Below are 17,519 nucleotides of genomic sequence, written 5' to 3'. Positions count from 1 at the left end.
CCCCCGCCAATCACGGCCTGCCCCGCCCTCGCCGCGATTGGCGGGGAGCGGGCGGCGCGCCGGAAGTGCGTGACCGGCGCCAACCGGGAACGGAGCGGGGCTGGAGGCCCGGGCCGCGGGATGAGCAAGGGGCGCGAGGCCGCGGCGGGCGGTGAGTGCGGGAGTGGCGGGGGAGCACCGGGCGGCCTCTGCGGCCCCGCTGTGACCGGGGCTGGTCCCTCAGGAGGCGCCGCCGCTGTCCTGCTGCGGTACCTGCGGGAGCAGAACCGCCCGTACAGCGCCCAGGATGCCTTCGGGAACCTGCAGCGGGAGCACGGGCTGGGCAAGGCGGTGAGCAGGGCCGGGCCGGGCCGGGGCGGGGCGGGCCCGGGCCCGGGCTCGGCTGACGCCGCGTCCCGCAGGCCGTGGTGAAGGCGCTGGAGCAGCTGGCGCAGCAGGGCCGAGTGCGCGAGAAGGTCTACGGGAAGCAGAAGATCTACTTCGCTGACCAGGTGAGCCCCGGCCGCCGCCCGCTGGCCCCGCTTGCCCCGCACCCCTGACCCGCCGCTCCCCGCAGGAGCAGCTCCCGGCCGCCAGCGATGCGGAGCTCCGCGGGCTGGACGGGGCGATCGCCGCGCGCTCCGCCCAGCTGCAAGCGCTGCAGCAGAGCTGCCGGCACATGGAGGCGGGTGAGTGTGCCTGGCCGGGCGGCCCCGAGCCACCGCGGGATCCCCGAGGGCACGGGCAGCTGTGCCCTGGTGCCGGGTGGCAGCCCGGCCGGTGATCGGTGCCACCTTCCCAGAGCTAAAGGACTTGAACAGCTCCATGACAACCCCCGAGGTTACCAGGGAGATCGAGGCACTGAGGAAGGACTGTGCCAGTTACACGGAGAAACTGGAGCGGATTAAGTCTGCTACCAACCACGTGACTCCAGAGGAAAAAGAGAAGGTGAACAGCTGCTGTGTCTGAACCTGGGGTCAGCCTGGATCCAGGATCCAGCACTTCCCTTACAGGCATTGCCTGCCCGGGCTCCTGACAGCCCCGCAGGCGGCTCTGACCGGTGCTGTTGGCAGGTGTGCCGGGAGCAGCAGCTCTACCGCCGGGAGTGGCGCCGCAGGAAGCGGATGGTACCGGCCCGCAGCGGGTGGGCAGTGACGGGGCTGGTACTGCTGCCCACAGCCCTCACGTGCCCTCTCTCGCCAGGCCACCGAGCTGCTGGATGCCATCCTGGAGGGGTATCCCAAGAGCAAGAAGCAATTCTTTGTAAGTACCGAGGCTGGGTCGTGCCCACGGCTGCTGAGCCAGAGCCTGAGCCTGTTCTGATCTGCTCGGTGCCGTGCAGGAGGAGGTTGGGATAGAGACAGACGAGGACCACGGCGTGGTGCTGCCAGCGAGCACGTGAGGTGCTGGGGGAGCCTTTGTTCTGGGGAGAAGCTGCTGCGGAGCTGCCTGTGAAACTTGGCTGTTGGGTTGTTCTTTGTCTCGTTTTGCAGGACTGGGATTTGTCCTGTGTATTTATTTGGTTTTGTTTTAAAATGTTTTGCAGTTGGAAGGGTGGTGGGTAGGAGTAACTTGGCACTGGCCCTCTCCTTGCAGTGCAATGTCGTTTTTTCCTGCCCCCAGTGCACGGAGCTGCCTGGCTGGGGTCTGATGTGGCTGGGGGGACACGTGGGGGCACTGGTGCTGTGTCCCTGGTGTTCTGGTAAGGAAAGGCAGAGGAACTGTCTGGGCTGCAGAGCTCTGTCTGTGTTCTAGCTGCTTCCTGCTGTGTGCCGGAGCGGTCACGTGAGAGTATGATCCATTAAACACCAGGATTTTGGTTCAGCTGCACATCCCTGTGGTGTTTGTCTCTTCAGAGGGTGTCAGGGCAGGGTTTAGGCCCTGAGGAGTGGGGAGGGCAGGAGCCAGGAGAGGGTAACCTGAGCCACAGGGGCTGGAATGGGCTTCTGGAAACCACCAGCTCTAGGGCACAGCTCCAGGAACTCAGCATCAGAAAAAATCATTAAAACATTCAGCAAAATTTATTTAATTACTTTTCACAATAGAAAAATACATCACTTTCACGTGTGAGGTCTGTAAAATTCCATGTCTTCTTCCCAAGGCAGGAGGCAGTGCTCCCTCCTCAGTGCTGGAAAAACTGCCTGAAATAAACATTCCCTGGATGTGCCCCTGGAGCAGGAGCACAAACATGGTTATGGAGAAAAACCCTGCAGCTGGCAGCACCCTGGTCCCATCACTCTGGACAGTGACCAACCCTCACCCGGGCAGAGCTGTGACCCAAACTGGGCGTGGGACAGGGTCAAACACGTCCCTGATTGCAGCTGCTTCTACAGCTGGCACAGGCAGCGCTCTGGGACCATTTCAAAATTCACAATAATAAAAATCAAATTGAGGCTGGTCATGTATGTGTGTGTATAAAAGTTCTAAGGAGCAGCAGCAAGTGCACATGGCCATACTAAGCTACAGCTGCAGAACTTTCCTGTGCAGTACAGCCACAGTTTCTGAAAAGGAGAGGTGTTCCAGCAGTTGCAGGAACGTCCTCTGTTCCTTCCCAGGGACTCATGGCTGCAGCATGCTTGGGGTTCATTAAGGCCCTAGCACGTGCTGCCAGGGCCACAGCTCCCAGCTCCTGATGGGCTCTTCCTGCTGCCAGCACTGCCAGGCTCCTCCAAAATGCAATAGCTGACTTAAAACAGCTGCTTCAGAGGGGTCAGGGAAAAGCAATTCCTACTGCTATACCAGAAACCCAGAGATTTTAGTATGCATTTGTCACATTTGCCCACTCTGGGGATAGCAGGGCTGTCACAGCCCTGAGGGCACAGAGTGGAGCTGCTCTGGGATCAGCTCTGCAAGGAGAGTCAGTGGCACAGGCAACCCCATGGCACTGCCTGAGCCAGAGACTCTGCTCCTCACCACCTTCCCTCCCCTCCTGCCCAGTCCCTATAAAGATTTGGTGGCACTGAGTGGAGCAGCAGTGTTTGCACAGCCACCGTTGGGCTTCAGAAGGAATACAATAAATAATTCAGAGAACCTTAAAAACAGCCCCAAGGGAGAGGGCCCAGGGTGGTGCCTGGCACCCTGGCCTCTGGCAGAAGTGCCCCATCCCCACGGGCACAGAAGTGGCACGGGAGGCTCAGTAGAGTTGGCTCTTCACCTTGTGCAGGACCCCGATGACAACGTCCCGCAGCGTCTGTGGCAGAAAGAGGACGTGGTCAGTTGGTCTGTGGAGGGACAGACACCCCTGTGCCACTGTCTGTGCCCCCTCGGCCACGGCACCAGCCCCTCTGCAGCCCTGCTTTCACCTGGGGCTTGCAGTGCTCCTCAATCCAGCTGAAGACACACGCTGAGAGCTCCTGAAAACTCGTTACAGAGACTGAGGCATTGAAGGACTGGAACAGGGAGTCCATGATGCCTTGGAAAACATTGAACTTCACCTCGTCAGAGATCTGGTTCTTCCCCTCGTTCGGGTTGTCCTGATGAGCTTTCACAATCTGCTCATAGTTCCTGAAACAAGCACGGCACACCAAGGTCAGCAGTGAGGTCTCCACACGTGACTCCGAGCTGCCACTCCCAGCTCCCACATCCAGCTCCTGCTCCCAGCTCTGAATTCCCACACCAGCTCCTGGTTCCAAGCTCCAGGCCTGTCCCCAGATGGAGAACCACTGCAGAACCCCACAAGGATGTGAGGGAACAACAGGAAGCAGAGGGCATGACCCCAACAGCTCTTCCCTTACACTTTCATGATCTTCAAGGCCAACACATCTTTTCTGAGGGTAGAAACTTCCTCCTCCTGCTTTTTCTTTTCCTTGTGCAAGAACTGGATGTAGTCGATAGCTGAGCATGAAAACAGAGTGAGGATTTGGGAGCACACATGGGCCCCCGATATCCCCACAGGAGGTGCCTGAAGCCAGGGCAGCATCAGCTCCCACTGACCCAGTTCCCTTGGGGAAGGTGAGTGCAGGTGAGCAGCACCCAAGCTCCCCAGAGCCAGAAGGTTCCAAGGTGCTGAACTTTGCCCTGCACACCTCTAGGGCGGAGCTCTGGGGGTTGATAGCACCTCCTTCCCTCCTGCCCTTGGGACTCACTTTTCTGGAGCACAATGGCCTTGCTCAGCTTCTGTGAGCTGATGGAGAAATCCTGCTGCTCACAGGTGGGAACGATGGCCTGCAAGTCATTGTAGCCTTTCTGCAGGGAAGTAGAGCCACAGAGTGTGGGCTCATGCTGTGAGGCCAGGTGCACACCCGGCTCCCACAGCACAGCCCGTCAGAGCCAGGCCAGCTCCCAGCACACACGCGAGCAGGGAGGGCAGATCCAGCAGCAGCACACAGAAGTGCTGGGAGAGCAGGGTGCTGCAGCAGGCTGGCAGCAGCGCCCCAGCTCTGCCTGCTGCCTCTCGCCTCGCTCACCTTGATGGCATCTCGGCGCTTCTGCTCGGCCTGGGTGTGCGCCCGGCGGCGCTGGTCCTTGTACGACTCCTTGCAGGACTCCTGATGGTAGTCGCTGTCCTCATCATCTGTGGGGACACAGTGTGGCTGGGGGGGGGGGACACAGAGGCACGAGGAGGGGCACAAGACAGCTCAAGGGACCACTACAGCTGCAGCCAGGCCCAGCATAGCCCCCAGCCCATTCAACTACAGCAGGCTGGGCAGAAGAAAAGCCTTCCAAGGAGCCCTGGCAACACTTCCCCGCTCCTCAGGAGGCAGATGCCAGCAGCTCCCTTGGGAAGATGTCAAAACCAGAGTGATTCTCAACTCCAAACCCTACTGGAAACCACAGAACCCTGATGCTGTGCCCACCACCTTCCTCCTCAGGACAGGAATCCTGCCCCGCCACGCTCACCCCCTCGGTGCAGGGCAGACCTGAAGCCCGGCATGTGCCGGATTCCCCAGCGAGCAGAAACACGTGGTCACGGAGAGCAAACCCCACCTGTGTTGGGGACAGAAGAGGCACTGGTGGAGCCGATGCTGTTGGCCCGGGACACTATGCTGCCTTTCCGGGCATTTTCCATGAAGAGTGCTGGAATTAGAGTGTCCCGGGGTCAGTGCCCAGCGCGGGGTGTGACCGGGCGCAGGGACGCGAGGGGCGTCCCCGGGCAGCCGCTGCCACCCACGAACGGAGGCGGCGCGGGCCGGGCGCTGCCCGGGCACCTACCGGAGTCCAGGCCATTGTCGCCGTAGGCCGCGTCCACCTGCGCGGGGCCGGCGGGCGGAGGAGACACGTCAGCGGGGCTGGGGCGGCGACCGCGGCCCGCGCCGCGGAGCCCCCCCGCCCCCAGGAGCTCGGTCGGCCCGAGGAGCACCCGCCACCCCCGAGCTGCAGCTCCGCCGGGGCCTCTGCCACCGCCCCAAGCCCAGGCGCTGACTCGTGCGCGCTCCCCCGGCCCCGTTACCCCCAGCCCGGCGCTCACCCTGCCCGGCCGCCACGAGCCCCGTCCCAGCGCGCCGCCCTGCGCCCCCGGGGCCCCCGGCGGCCCGGCCCGACCCGATCCCGGCCCCACCTTCCCCCACGAGTCCTCGGCGGCGGCGCCCGGCGGCTCCGCCATCTTCCGCCCGCCCGCTCATGTGACCGCCGCCGCCCCGCGCCGCCAGGGGGCGCCCGCGCACCACCCCCCCCGGAGCGTGCGCGCGCGTGACGTCATGGGCGTGACGTCGCCGCCGCGCGCCCCCGGTGCGGGGGCCCGAACGGGGAATCCCTCGGGGCACCGCGAGTCCCACACCGGGCACCGCGAGTCCACACCGGGCACCGGGAGTGCCACACCGGGCACCGCGAGTCCACACCGGGCACCGGGAGTCCCACACCGGGCACCGGGAGTGCCACACCGGGCACTGCGAGTCCCATACCGGGCACCGGGAGTCCCATACCGAGCACCGGGAGTGCCACACCGGGCACTGCGAGTCCCGCACCGGGAGTCCCACACCGGGAGTCCCACACCGGGCACCGCGAGTCCCATACCGGGCACCGGGAGTGCCACACCGGGCACCGCGAGTCCCATACCGGGCACCGCGAGTCCCATACCGGGCACCGGGAGTGCCACACCGGGCACCGCGAGTCCCACACCGGGCACTGCGAGTCCCGCACCGCGAGTCCCACACCGAGCCCCGCGGGGCCGGGGCCAGAACGGGAGCGGGGCCAGGACGGGACCGGCGCACGGACACGCTCTGCAGGAGCAGCCTCTTTACTGTCACCCAGCGGGGCTCAGCCCTGCAGGGCTCCCCCTCTCCGGGGGACCGCAGGACGCCCCGGACCCTCGCCGGAGCTGGACGGGGCCGGTGGTCTCGGTCCCACGCTGCTCCGTCCGCCGGCTCATCGTGGGCAGTGGTGGCGGGACACGGACGGTGCCGGGGCCGCGTGGGGCGGTGCCTCACGGCCCGGGCTCCGGGCTCAGGCGCTGCTGCAGCAGGTCCCAGGCCTTCTGCACCTGCCACAGAACCGGCGCCTCAGAGCCCCCGGCAGGGCAGCGGCGCCTCAGAGCCCCCGGCAGGGCAGCGGCGCCTCGGAGCCCCCGGCAGGGCAGCGGCGCCTCGGCTCGGGGCGGGAGCGCCGCGCCGCAGTGCCTCGCCTCTTCCCTCCCGGCTGGATTCACATGCCCCAATCCACCCCTCGTGGCAGCCTCGGTGGCGAACAGCGCACCCAGGCGCGGTCTGAGCACGGCACCGAGCCCTGCCGTTCCTGCCACAAGCACGCGGAGCAGCCCGGGTGCTGCAGCAGCCCCGGGCTCACCTGCTGGCGGGTGATGTCCGGCTCCCAGAGGGTGCAGAGCACCACCTGTGACTGCTCTACCCGCTGCCTGTTGCTCATCTGGCTCTGCAGCCGGTGGCGAGCAGCCTCCTCGCTCAGCCCGTCCCTGGCCACAATGCGCCTCACGGCCTGGCGGGGACACAGGGGACGCTCAGGTGCTTGGGGGGAGGCTGAGGACCAGCCCCGGCAGCAAGTGAGGGGCCCAGGGCACTGCCCACCTCCTCCTCCGGGATGATGGCTGTCCACACCTCGTGGACCATGTCCTGCCAGCCGGCCTCCAGCAGCACGGCAGCGTCCAGCACACACACAGCCTTCCCTAGGGAACAAGGGCAATCCTCAGTGGCCAGCCATGGATGGCAGCAGCCTGGGCTCAGTCCCACCGTCCTGACGCTTCTCTGCTGAGCTGAGGCTGCCACAGAGCTGCCGCCCCTGTTACCTTGAGCATCGGCCTCCCTGACCCTCTCCTTCGCCATCTGGGCTATTTCGGGCCACACAATGTCCGTCAGCCTCTTCAGCTGCTCCTAGAAAGGACCACAGCAGGATTTGAGATGCAGTCCCTCATCCTCAGAGCCCCTGTGTAGCCAGCCAGGAGAGTGGGGGTGATGCAGTCAGGGGACACCCAGGAAGGACCCACTGAAGCTGGGGAGGTGGGTCCAGCCCATGCTGAACACCAGGAAGGAAAGTTTTCACATTGGCCAGAGGCTCCCATTCCTGCTGCCAGGCTCAGGGTGCTTTTTCCTGTTATTTTCCTTGTCCTGCCATTAGGGCCCTGCTATTAGCAGAGATCTCTGCTGTGAGAGGTGCTTTGCCCCACAGCACAGCAAGCTCCCTGTGCAGCAGGTCCCACAAAGGACATGCCCATCCAGGGAACCTCTTGATGTGCCTCCACCTTGGCTGGGGAAGCAGCAGAGCGACAGGCTGAGCACCTGTAAAGGCCAGGTGCCACGGAGCCCCCTGGCTACAAGGGGCAGAGAGCACTGGCCGTGTTTGTCGGGTCTGCTGCTCTGAGCTGGGTGAAGGAAAAGCACAGTGTAGAGGAGATGGGGATGGAACGGGGACAGGGATGGGAACAGGGAGGCAGCAGCAGCTGCAGGGAAAGACCAACGTATCCAGCACGCTGCTGATTCAGCTGCAGAGATGCAATCTGTCCCACCCTGTCCCCATGCCACTGCCAGAAAATACAGCCAAGAAGGTGTCACCATCTCAAAGGGCTGAAAACTCAAAACCCCTGGCACAAGAGAACAGCCCCCACTCACAGCATTAAGTATTTACAATAAGCCTGCTTTTACCTGGTTTCCAAACACTTTGGCCCCAAGGACTTTCCTGTTAATTGTTCCATCTTTGTTCAGGATCTCTGCAAGGCAGAAGCACAACAGGTTTGGGAGGGACAACTCCCATCCCTGTGGCAAGCCTGGGTTGGGGAAAGGGCTTTGGCACAGGGCTCTCAACAGCACGCACGAACACCGAACCTGGCAGCTCTTCACCTGATTCCTGAAAAGGACAGCAAAGAGCTTTTTCCAGACAAACAGCAGCCTGGTTCATTGTTCCCCACCAGCAGCTCTGACATTGTGGGACACACAACACTTGGGGAGCCCAAAACCCATGGGGAGGGAGGGGGGCACAGGCCAGGGCTCTCTGGGACACCCCTCCCTCCCCTTCCTCCTCCCTGCAGCCTCCAGTGACTCTACCTGCCCCAAAGGCTGCCACCACCGGCTCATAGGCCGGGCCACCAGGGACATAGACGGCATGGCCCAGCTTGTCCGCGTCGATGACGAAGGCGCCCAGGTGCCCCAGGAGTTTGGCGATGGAGGTTTTCCCACTCCCAGTTCCCCCAGTCAGCCCAATCACGTACGGGCGCAACGGCAGAGCTGGGCCTCGCTAAGGGAAAGAGGAAAGCCGTGGCAGCAGATGGAGAACTGGGCTTTGCTGGAGAAGGATCCTGACGCCCCAGCCCGGAGATGGCCACGAAAGGCTCCGGCCTGCAGAACAGCAGGCAGCCTTTCCAAACTCTTCGACTCCCGAGACCCCCACCCCTCCTGCCGGGCACTCCCATTGCAGCTGCGGCTCTGCAGGGCCCCCTCACCCGTGGGGGCTGCAGCAGTGTCCCCAGCAGCCTCTGCCGGAGGCTGGAGGAGCTGATCTTCTCCTCCTCGTTCTGACTGTGGTCGGGGTCTTTCATCAGTTGGATTTCATACAGAGCCAGCTCGGGGAGCCCCTGATGAGAGAAGGGAGCCCCGAGAGCCGTCAGCCATGAGAATGCAGCAGAGGGAAGAGGTAAATCAAGACCAAATTTGCCCCCAGGCAGTATCGGGAGGGCGAGAGGGTGGGCAGGGGTAGCCCACCGGGTTCCAGCGTGGGAATTACGTTTTCAAGTCTCTTCCTGTTCACAGCCTCCCCTCCCCGGTAGGTCTCCTCACTGACCACCAGGCACTGCAGGTCGGGGTCTGTGACTGAGGGGCCGAACGGGTCGGCCAGAGGCACGATGTCATAGCACAGCGAGGGCTTCACATCCTCCAAAAACTCGCGCAGCTTCGCCGCCCGCAGCTCGTACGGCTCGATCAGCTCTGGCAGGACCTTGTCTGCCGGGTGCCAGGAGGGCGGAGAAGCACAAGAGTGACGGAAAAGCAAGACCAAGAGATGGGAGAAAACACTCGGCTGGGACTTTGAACACTGCCTCCCCCTTCCCTTGCCCTCGCTGCACCTGTACACCTTGCTGGCTGTGGGCAGGACAGGGGGTCCCCCCGGATGCCCACTGACGCTCTGCCTGGATGGCACCGCCTTGGGTGGGTGGCTGCCAGGACTTCACTTGTTACTGGGCCCCCAGACCACTGCCCTGCCCCGGGGAGCACCGGGCTCAGCCCTCGTCCCCGCGCAGTGCCACGGCCGCCCCGGACTCACGGCGGAGCAGCTCTCCGTCGGCCACCCCGGCCAGGAGCCGCCGCCGGGCCAGGAGGCAGCAGGCGCTGAGCAGGAGCCGGTGGGCGCCGTGCAGCCGGTCGAAGGTGCCGCCAACCGCCACGTCCAAGAATTCGGGGAGCGTCGCGTCAGGATCCTGCTCGGGGTCCTCCTCGGGGTCTCCCCCGGCGTCCCCCGCGGTGTCCTCGCCCAGCAGCAGCGCGGGCAGGCTCGGCGGGCAGCCGTACACCGCCGCGGCCAGGCGCTGCAGCCCGAGCTGCACCGGCTCCGGCGGCCCCGGCGCCTCGGCGGCGGCCGCCAGCAGGACGCGGGGCTGCCGTGCCAGGCGGCGGCCGGGGCCGAGCAGGACGCGCAGGTCCAGCCCCCGCCGCGCCGCCGCCGCCGTGTACAGCGCGGCCAGAGCCCGCAGCAGCGCGGGGCCCGCGGGCGGCGCGGCGGGGCCGGCGGCGGGGCCGCCCAGCCGCAGCCCCGGCTGCAGATGCACGTACAGCGGCCCCGCCACCAGCCCCGCCGCCGCCGCCACCAGCCCCGCCGCCCGCCGGGGCAGCGCGGGCAGCGGCGCCGTCAGCACCAGCAGCCCCGAGGCGAAGGGCGGCATCGCCCCACCGGAAGCGCCGCCGACCGGAACGGGGCCGGGAACGGGACCGGAACAGCACCGCCTCCCGGGCAGCCCCGCCGCGGGCGGGAGGCGCGCCCGGCTCCGCCCGCGCGGGGAGGAGACCGGCCGGCCCGGCCGCGCTGCAGCCCCGCCCGCCCCGCGGCACGGAACGAGCCCGGCGACTCCGCGGGACCGCGGCGACACGGGGACGAGCCGGAGCCGTGCGGCTGCAAAGGGCTTTATTGGGGACACGGCGGCACCGAGCACGGGAACGGGCGGGGTTCGCGTGGGGTCCGCGGCACCCCACCCCGGTGTTGGCGTGGCTCCGCTCAGGGCTGGTCCCCGCCGCTGTCGCTGCCGCCGAACACGAAGTCGTTCATGGCGCGGACGTACGCGGAGCCGTCGGGGCTGCTCAGCCGCAGGTGCCAGAGCGGGGCGAGGAGCTGGGTGCTGGTGCAGCGAAGGGGTGGGCAGGGGCTGCCGATGGCCTCCAGGAACACCTGGCACCGCAGACGGGTCAGAGCCCTCCCTGGCACGGCCCCACGGCCACCCCCGCCCCGCGGTGACTGACCGGCAGGACCTCCTCCACCTCCTGGGCCGTGTCGCGGAAGATGCTCTGACAGTGCCCCAGGTACCGGCGGTACAGCCCCTGTGTCTCGGCGTCCAAGCCCCGCATCTCGCTGCCCTCAGGGTCGGGGCGCTGCAGGTTGGCCAGGAAGCTGGTGTGGACAGGCCCGCACTCCACCAGCGTCAGGCTGCGGGAGGGAGCACGTGAGCTGCCACCGTGCCCCCGCCCTGGCATTCCCCCATCCCGGTGGGCACGATCCAGCCCTCGTGGCATCACCGGCACTCACTGGATGTTGAAGGGGCGCAGGACAATGGCCAGACTCTCGCACAGCCCCTCCACTGCAAACTTGCTGGCACAGTACACAGCATTGAAGGGCAGCCCTGGGGCAGAGCCACAGCCTGAGCACCAGAGCTCTTCCCCACACCTCCCTGTGCCACAGGGTGCTGGGGGTCCCACCTTGCAGCCCCCCGATGCTGCTGGAGACAATGATCCGCCCGGCCCTGCGGCTCTTCATGGCCGGCAGGAAGGTCTGGATGGTGCGGACAGCCCCAAAGAGGTTCACATCAAAGAGAGTTTTCATGGCCTGGTCGGAGCAGGTCTCCAGCGGTCCCATCAGTCCCACCCCTGCATTGCAGACTGCCAGGCATGGTGCAGTCAGCTGGGCACAGGGCAGTGACTGTAGCCCTGCACACCATCGAGTGCCAGAAGGCAGAAATGGGGGGGGGGCTTTCCCTGCTGATGGGCCCTTGGCACCCCCAAATCCATCTACTGCACCCCTGCCCCGCTAAACACGTCCTGTCCCAGCCCTAGGACTGCCTGCACCTCCTGTAATTTGGCTTCTCCTCCTGGTGCCCTGGGGAGGGTTGTGACCCCAGAGAGGTCCCCTCAGCCACCCCAGGGACACTGGGGGCACCAGGAAGAGCCGTACCCAGCACATCCAGCCGCTGACCCTGCACCCGCTGTGCAGCGGCTGCCAGCGAGCGCGGGTCAGTGACATCCAGCTGCAGGACCTCCAGCGTGTCGGGGCAGCAGCCCCCCAGGCGCTCCAGCAGCCGCTCACCCTTGGCCAGGTCACGCATGGTGGCATAAACTGGGGAGAGAGCATGGCCATGGGCAGCACGAGCTGCACGGCCAGCACCCAGCCCAGCCCACCCCCAGGCTCTGTCTCTCCTTGGTGAGGCACTGCCTGGCCCAGCCCGGAGACCACCCGGGGCTGCCGGACCCCCGGGGCAGCGCCGACCCCTTTACCTTTGTACCGGCGAGAGGCGTCGGCTGCCAGGCGTGCAGCCAGCCCCAGGCCGATGCCCGAGGAGCAGCCCGTGATCAGCACCGTGGTTCTCTCCATGGCCAGCAGTGCTGGCCAACGCGGCCACGGCATTTAAGAGGGCTGGGAAGGGGGTCCCCCCGCCCCACGCCACCGTGTTGTGTCTGCTGCCTTATCTCAAGGCCCCTCCACCCAGCTCCCTGCGCATGCCGGGGGCTCCCTGTGCCTTGATCCTCGTGCAGGTGCTGCGATAAAGACTCCACTGAGCCAGGACCTCCCTGCTGGAGGAGGCTCTGGGGCATGAGGGGAGCTGCAGCCCCAGGGGTCTGCCCCAGCTGTACTTTGCTGTGCCAGGCATCCCAGCTGCCAGGACACGTCTGGCAGGGTGTTGCTCCTGCTGGGCAGGCTCAGGGCTGAGCTGCTCCTCTGCCCTCATGTTCCACGCAGTCCTGTGCTGGCAAAAGGAGTTGGACACACGTGGGAGAAGAGAGTCTGTATTTGCTGCATAGCTGGGCTCTGCCCAAGCCCCAGCTGTGGAAAAGGCCTCAAAAACTCCGTCCTGAGGAGCGCAGCTCCAGCAACGCCGCAGGCAACGCTGCAAAGTCTTCTATGACACAAAAGGCACTAAATGTGGGCAGGGCCGTGCAGTGCCATGTCCCCACAGGCACTGGGGTCCAACGCTGCTCTGCCCCCCTGCCTTCTGCCTGCTTCTCCCCCATGACTGCCCCTGCTAGCCAGCCAAGGCCCCACAGCAGGGACACATTTGTCCTGTCCCTCTGCAGTGTCCCACCAAGCTTCCAGCTGTGAGCACTGCGGCAGCCCAGGTTTCCTGGGAACAGGCTCAGGGCAGCTGGGCAGAGCTGGGCACAGAGCACGGTGCAGGATGGGACCCTGGGGCACAGCCTCCCCCGCACCCATCTGCCAGCCCCTTGTCCATGTGCCAGCCCCTCTTGGGGCACATCCTACCCACGCAGAGGAAGGGGTGGATCCAGGCTGGCTGAGGGCCACCAGGGCCCTGTGCCCCTCTTCCAGTACAGCCAGGACACAGCCATCAGGCCAGGAGCCCAGATGGGGGAGGGTGCAGGGCCTCTATCCACCCTCTCTGGGGGAGGCTCCGGAGGCAGAACCCAAAGTCACGCAGGCCCAGCCAACCTGTGCTGCAGGGCGCTGGGGTAGTATTTGAGGAACAGCTTCCTGGAGATCTCCATGGTATCCCCAGATGGCACAGCTGGGTAGCGCTTCTTGTTGTAGATGAAGCCTCTCTCCACTTGGAAGACAGCCTGGTTGAACTGGTCCTGGTGGAAGGGGTGGCCTGAGTTGAGGCTCTCCACCAGCACAGAGACGAAGAGGCTCCAGCGCACAGCGTAGTAGTCCAGCACCAGCCCCCCCAGCTGCTTGTTGGCGTAGTCCAGAATGTTCCCGCTAGGCCCCCAGAGCGTCACCTGGTTCCGGGCATTCAGCTCATACTGCTCAGCCTCCCGGTCACTGGTGGCCACGGCACGGGCGCTCTCCAGCCAGCGGCCGAGGAGGAAGAGGCTGTGGCTGGACAGGAGGCTGTCCAGCTCTGGCAGCAGGTCGTACACCAGCACGCCACCGGCCGTCAGCAGCTCGGGCAGCGCGTGGCTCTGGAAGGCCTGGCGGATGCTCAGGTAGTAGTCGCTGACCAGCTGCTGGGCTGCCTGCCGCGTCACGTCCACCAGGTCGTAGAGGAAGGCGGGGCTGGAGCCCAGCTCGGCGCCTGCGCTCAGTAGCAGGCGCCAGGCCTCGTACACGTCGCTGGCGTTGTACCAGAGCTCTGTGTCCATGTGCAGCGAGGGCCGGCGCACCAAGGGGCTGCGGTTGTGGTTGACACAGACACCGGTGCAGTTATAGACGCTGCGGAGGAGCAGGCGCCAGGCGCCGGCTGCGGCGGCGTTCGGGGCACCGTAGCGGCGCTCGGCGTAGCGGCTCACCCAGCTGGGCAGGTCCAGGGGCTCCTGCCGCCAGCCCAGCTCGTTCATCAGCTCGTACACCATGTCGTTCTGCTCAATGCCCTCGGGCACCAGCCCCGTGCCCACCATGGTGGAGTTGGGGAAGCGCCGAGCTGCGAAGGGGCCGTGGTTGATGGCCTCCACAGTGCCAAAGAGGCCGTGGTTGCCCCCAAAGTTGTGCAACATACACCAGATGAAGGGCTGCCCATAGAAGGACTCTGTCCACTGGTAGACGGGTTTGGACTCAGCAAAGAGGTCGAGAACAATCATCCTGCCAAGGGGCACTCCGTGCAGCAGGGCCCGCACCTGTGCTGGCTGCCAGAAGTCAGGCTGGTGCTGGAAGAGCCAGCCCTGCATCAGCCACAGCGCCTTGGGGTCAGCTGGGGACAGAGGAGCACTGAGTGAGATCCTCTCCAGGGAGGGCCCATAGGTGTCTCATGAGGCCCTGGGGCCACTAACCACCCCTCAAGGGGGTTTTGGGGATCTGGCACCAATGGGTTCTGCACTTGAATGGGGCCCACAGCCACCTCCCCCAGCCCTTGCTATCCCACCTGGACCCCTGTGGCCAGGCCAGCACCACACACGGACCCACCTCCCGTCATCGACCTGAAAACAGCATTGCTGACTCTCGAGAGATAGGCAGGGTCGGAGGAGAGGGGGGTCATCTCGTTGAAGGTGTCTGCACTATAGACATGGTCTGTGCCAAACTCCTTGATCAGCTCCTTCAGGAAGAGGGTCCCGATCACCTGGAACATGGGGTCCTCTGGGTCCAGCAGGTAGACGCATGAGTAGGTGCAGTCAAAGTGGCTCCAGTGCCCCAGGCGAGTGGCATTCACACGTGGGAAGACTCTGCACCAGAGGGCAGAGATGGGGATCAGGGGAAAGACAAGACCACCGTGCCCATGTGGGGACAGGGCAGCCTCCCAGGGAAGCTGCAGTGGGAGGAGCTGGTCAGACCCCGGGAAGGGCCCAGGGCTGAGCCCCCAGGGCAGGGGCTGCACCCACCGAAGGATCCCCTGCGGCACGTGGCCCGCGAAGGCCGGCAGCACCGTGGTCATCCCCAGCGAGCGCATCCGCTCCACGATCCGGTACTGCGGGAGAGAAGGAGGGAGGGAGCAGAAGGAGAAAAGCTCCCACGTTCCCACGAGGGGAGCCCAGGCACTGCTGCAGCTCGGGGTGGAGCGGGGGGCTCCCCGAGGCTGTGTGAGGGCAGCCTCGGCCAGGAGGACCAGGGGGTGACAGGGGTTTGCCCCGGGCGGGAGGGGCGGCCCCCGGTACCTGCAGGTAGAGCTGCTTGAAGTGCCAGGCGGGCGGCAGCGGCCCGGCCCAGCGGCGGAGGTTCCCCATCCTGTTCCAGGCCAGGAACGCGGGGCCCGTGAAGTACTTGTCGATCTCCGACTGGTTCAGCCCCAGGTTACGGTAAACCTGCGCCAGGCGCCGGGGGTCAGCCGGTCCCACGGCTCCCGGTTCCAGAGGTCCCGCCACCGCCATCCTGTCGGTGCCGGTTCGGATGCCCTCCCGGTCCCCGCCGCCCCTCGCCCCGGTCCTCACCCGCTGCCAGACCGCCTCCTGCCCCGCGAAAGCCGGTGCCAGGTTGATGCCGCTCAGCGCCATCCAGTCGATCTCCCGCTCCCAGCGCGCCCAGTCCCACCAGGCGAAGGAGTAGCTCTGGGCGCAGACGTTCTGGTAGTACCGGTACCTGCGGGAGCGGCGGAGGCTGCGCCCGGGCCCCCCGCGCCCCCCGCGCCCCCATTACATAACGGCGCCTTGTCCCGCGCTAACGAGGCGTGAGCGGCGCCCGGCCCCGCGTCCCCGTTACCTGCCGGGGGCGGCGGCGCGGATCTCGGCCCGCAGCCGCGGCAGCGGGTCTGGCAGGCGGAGCTGCGCCCCGGACCAGGACAGGTGGCAGCCGCAGAAGTCCCGCAGGTAGCGATAGAGGCCGGCGGCCGCCGCCACGCCGCTGGACCCCGCTACGGCGACGGCCACCCCGGCGCCGGGAGGCGACCACAGCCGGTAGACGTCAGGCCCGCCAGCAGCCAGCGCCGGGTCCACCGACAGCGACACGGCGGCGGCCCGTGGGCCGAGCAGGCGCCGCGCCAGCGCCCGCACCGCCTCCTCCTGCCGCGCGTCCCCCGCTCGCCCCGCCGTCGCCACCAGCAGCAGCAGGAACGGCAGCGCCAGCCCCGGTACCGGTCCCAGTCCCGGTTCAGGTCCCGGTTGCGGCCCCCGCCGCACCGCCATCGCCGCTGCCTGCCCCTGCGCCGGGCCCCGCCTCTCCCGGTACGGTCCCGCCCGCCGCCGGTCCCGCCTCTCACCGCTGGGCGGGGCCGGGCCTGATCTGTTACCGGCCGCCGAGCGGAGCGGTCTGGGGCCCGTGGAGCAGGGATGTCCCGGGCCGCCTGGGGACAGCCGGGGCCGGCTGGGGACAGGCGCTCCCTGAGCCCCGGGGCCACTGCGGCCCCTTCCCCGCCCGCTCCCGGTGCCCGAGCAGGGACCGGGTTTGCAGCTCCTGCTCGGGGCAGCGGGACCCCTGGGGCTCCGGGGTATTTCCAGTCTCGCATTTTCCACCCGTGACAGCTCCGCACCACCGGGGCAATCGGGCTGCGGCGGCCCCGCCCAACCATCAGCCCGGGGCTCCCGGGGCTCCCGGGACCCGCTCCGGCCGGCCGGGGGCGCTGCGAGACCGGGCAGCGCCGGTGCCTCGGGGCTGGGCGGCGTGCCGGCAGCCCCAGCAGCACCCGCCGAGGCGAACCGGGTCGGGGGAACGGGGCCGGGGCGGGCTCGGGTCTCTCTCAGCCGCTGGGGGAACTCGTAGACACTTCCAGGACGGAACCGGCTGCGGGACGGCCCGGAGGAGGGACGGGGGAACCCGGGGCTCCCCAAACACCCCCAGTGCAGCCCAGGGGGGGCCGGGGCCTCCTGCCAGCACCAGGGCTGCGCCTGTGACCTCAGAGCCATGAAACGGGCAGAAATGTTGTGATTGCACGGGAGAATGGTGAAAGGGGACAGAGAACATTCCCCCGGCCCGCTAGTGCCTACAGCTGCAGGAAAAGCATCCCCCGCACCGGCGGGAAGCCGGTTCCTCGCCCAAGAGGTGCGGGAGGCTGGGCCCGCAGCTCAGTGCGGCTTGTCGCCCTCCCGGAGAGATCAGGAGATGGGAAACACACCGACGTGAGCAACACAGTCGCCAAAACCCTGCAGAACCCTCCCTTCCGCCGCTCCCGCACATGTGGAAAGCCGGGTCCGGCAGGAACACGCGGCCCTCCGGGGGAGCGGGGTCCCTGCGGCCGGGGAAAGCCGGAGCAGGGCACAACCCCGGGCACGCACAGCGCGCTGCCCCACTGCCCGTCCAAGGCTACCCACAGCACCCGGGTTAAACAAGCTGGAACCTTTCCCTGCACAACTCCTCGTTCCACCCAGTTAGGGCTCTATCAGGGAGGGCAGGAGGCCCCGGGATAAACGGCCCGGCCTTCGCTCAGGACAGCG

The 17,519-nt window shown here is 66.4% G+C and overlaps 5 protein-coding genes across 8 annotated transcripts; 1 reads left to right on the top strand and 4 right to left on the bottom strand.

Annotated features, from left to right (window-relative positions):
- The first annotated feature begins 50 nt into the window (after positions 1-50).
- PSMC3IP (PSMC3 interacting protein) lies at positions 51-2,378 on the top strand. 2 transcript variants are annotated; one of them, XM_053999960.1, is made up of 8 exons: positions 51-151; positions 224-330; positions 402-491; positions 557-668; positions 782-927; positions 1,053-1,106; positions 1,183-1,242; positions 2,081-2,378. In XM_053999960.1, the coding sequence occupies exons 1-8, from the start codon at positions 121-123 to the stop codon at positions 2,354-2,356; spliced, it is 876 nt and encodes a 291-aa protein (XP_053855935.1). In that variant the 5' UTR covers positions 51-120; the 3' UTR covers positions 2,357-2,378. The 2 variants fall into 2 exon arrangements, with proteins under 2 accessions (XP_053855935.1, XP_053855936.1); XM_053999961.1 differs by lacking the exon at positions 2,081-2,378 and adding an exon at positions 1,322-1,809.
- On the bottom strand, positions 1,982-5,551 carry MLX (MAX dimerization protein MLX). 3 transcript variants are annotated; one of them, XM_053999962.1, is made up of 8 exons: positions 5,477-5,551; positions 5,131-5,167; positions 4,906-4,995; positions 4,386-4,492; positions 4,065-4,164; positions 3,714-3,813; positions 3,282-3,483; positions 1,982-3,169 (listed from the first exon to the last, which is right to left on the bottom strand). In XM_053999962.1, exons 1-8 carry the CDS (start codon positions 5,519-5,521, stop codon positions 3,113-3,115), a joined length of 738 nt encoding a protein of 245 aa, XP_053855937.1. In that variant the 5' UTR covers positions 5,522-5,551; the 3' UTR covers positions 1,982-3,112. The 3 variants fall into 3 exon arrangements, with proteins under 3 accessions (XP_053855937.1, XP_053855938.1, XP_053855939.1); XM_053999963.1 differs by lacking the exon at positions 5,131-5,167 and having other exon boundaries at positions 5,477-5,545; XM_053999964.1 differs by lacking the exons at positions 4,906-4,995; positions 5,131-5,167 and adding an exon at positions 4,839-4,905 and having other exon boundaries at positions 5,477-5,545.
- A 587-nt stretch (positions 5,552-6,138) lies between these two features.
- On the bottom strand, positions 6,139-10,231 carry COASY (Coenzyme A synthase). The gene is made up of 9 exons (XM_053999894.1): positions 9,616-10,231; positions 9,082-9,296; positions 8,801-8,932; positions 8,406-8,595; positions 8,007-8,071; positions 7,154-7,238; positions 6,936-7,033; positions 6,700-6,846; positions 6,139-6,397 (listed from the first exon to the last, which is right to left on the bottom strand). Exons 1-9 carry the CDS (start codon positions 10,229-10,231, stop codon positions 6,341-6,343), a joined length of 1,605 nt encoding a protein of 534 aa, XP_053855869.1. The 3' UTR covers positions 6,139-6,340.
- Positions 10,232-10,453: 222 nt separating this feature from the next.
- HSD17B1 (hydroxysteroid 17-beta dehydrogenase 1) lies at positions 10,454-12,395 on the bottom strand. The gene is given in 6 exon segments (XM_054000416.1): positions 10,454-10,731; positions 10,803-10,986; positions 11,086-11,179; positions 11,256-11,435; positions 11,728-11,997; positions 12,000-12,395. Coding segments are annotated over 6 exon segments (1,077 nt in total). The 5' UTR covers positions 12,178-12,395; the 3' UTR covers positions 10,454-10,560.
- A 134-nt stretch (positions 12,396-12,529) lies between these two features.
- NAGLU (N-acetyl-alpha-glucosaminidase) lies at positions 12,530-16,308 on the bottom strand. The gene is made up of 6 exons (XM_054000415.1): positions 15,853-16,308; positions 15,585-15,732; positions 15,312-15,458; positions 15,039-15,124; positions 14,626-14,882; positions 12,530-14,413 (listed from the first exon to the last, which is right to left on the bottom strand). Exons 1-6 carry the CDS (start codon positions 16,272-16,274, stop codon positions 13,197-13,199), a joined length of 2,277 nt encoding a protein of 758 aa, XP_053856390.1. The 5' UTR covers positions 16,275-16,308; the 3' UTR covers positions 12,530-13,196.
- Between the last annotated feature and the right edge of the window lie 1,211 nt (positions 16,309-17,519).

The sequence above is a fragment of the Vidua macroura genome, chromosome 27, assembly GCF_024509145.1.
Source record: "Vidua macroura isolate BioBank_ID:100142 chromosome 27, ASM2450914v1, whole genome shotgun sequence".
NCBI classification, from domain to species: Eukaryota; Metazoa; Chordata; class Aves; order Passeriformes; family Viduidae; genus Vidua; species Vidua macroura.
The sequence above is the reverse complement of the archived record's forward strand: the minus strand, read 5'-3'. Positions and strand labels throughout refer to the sequence as shown.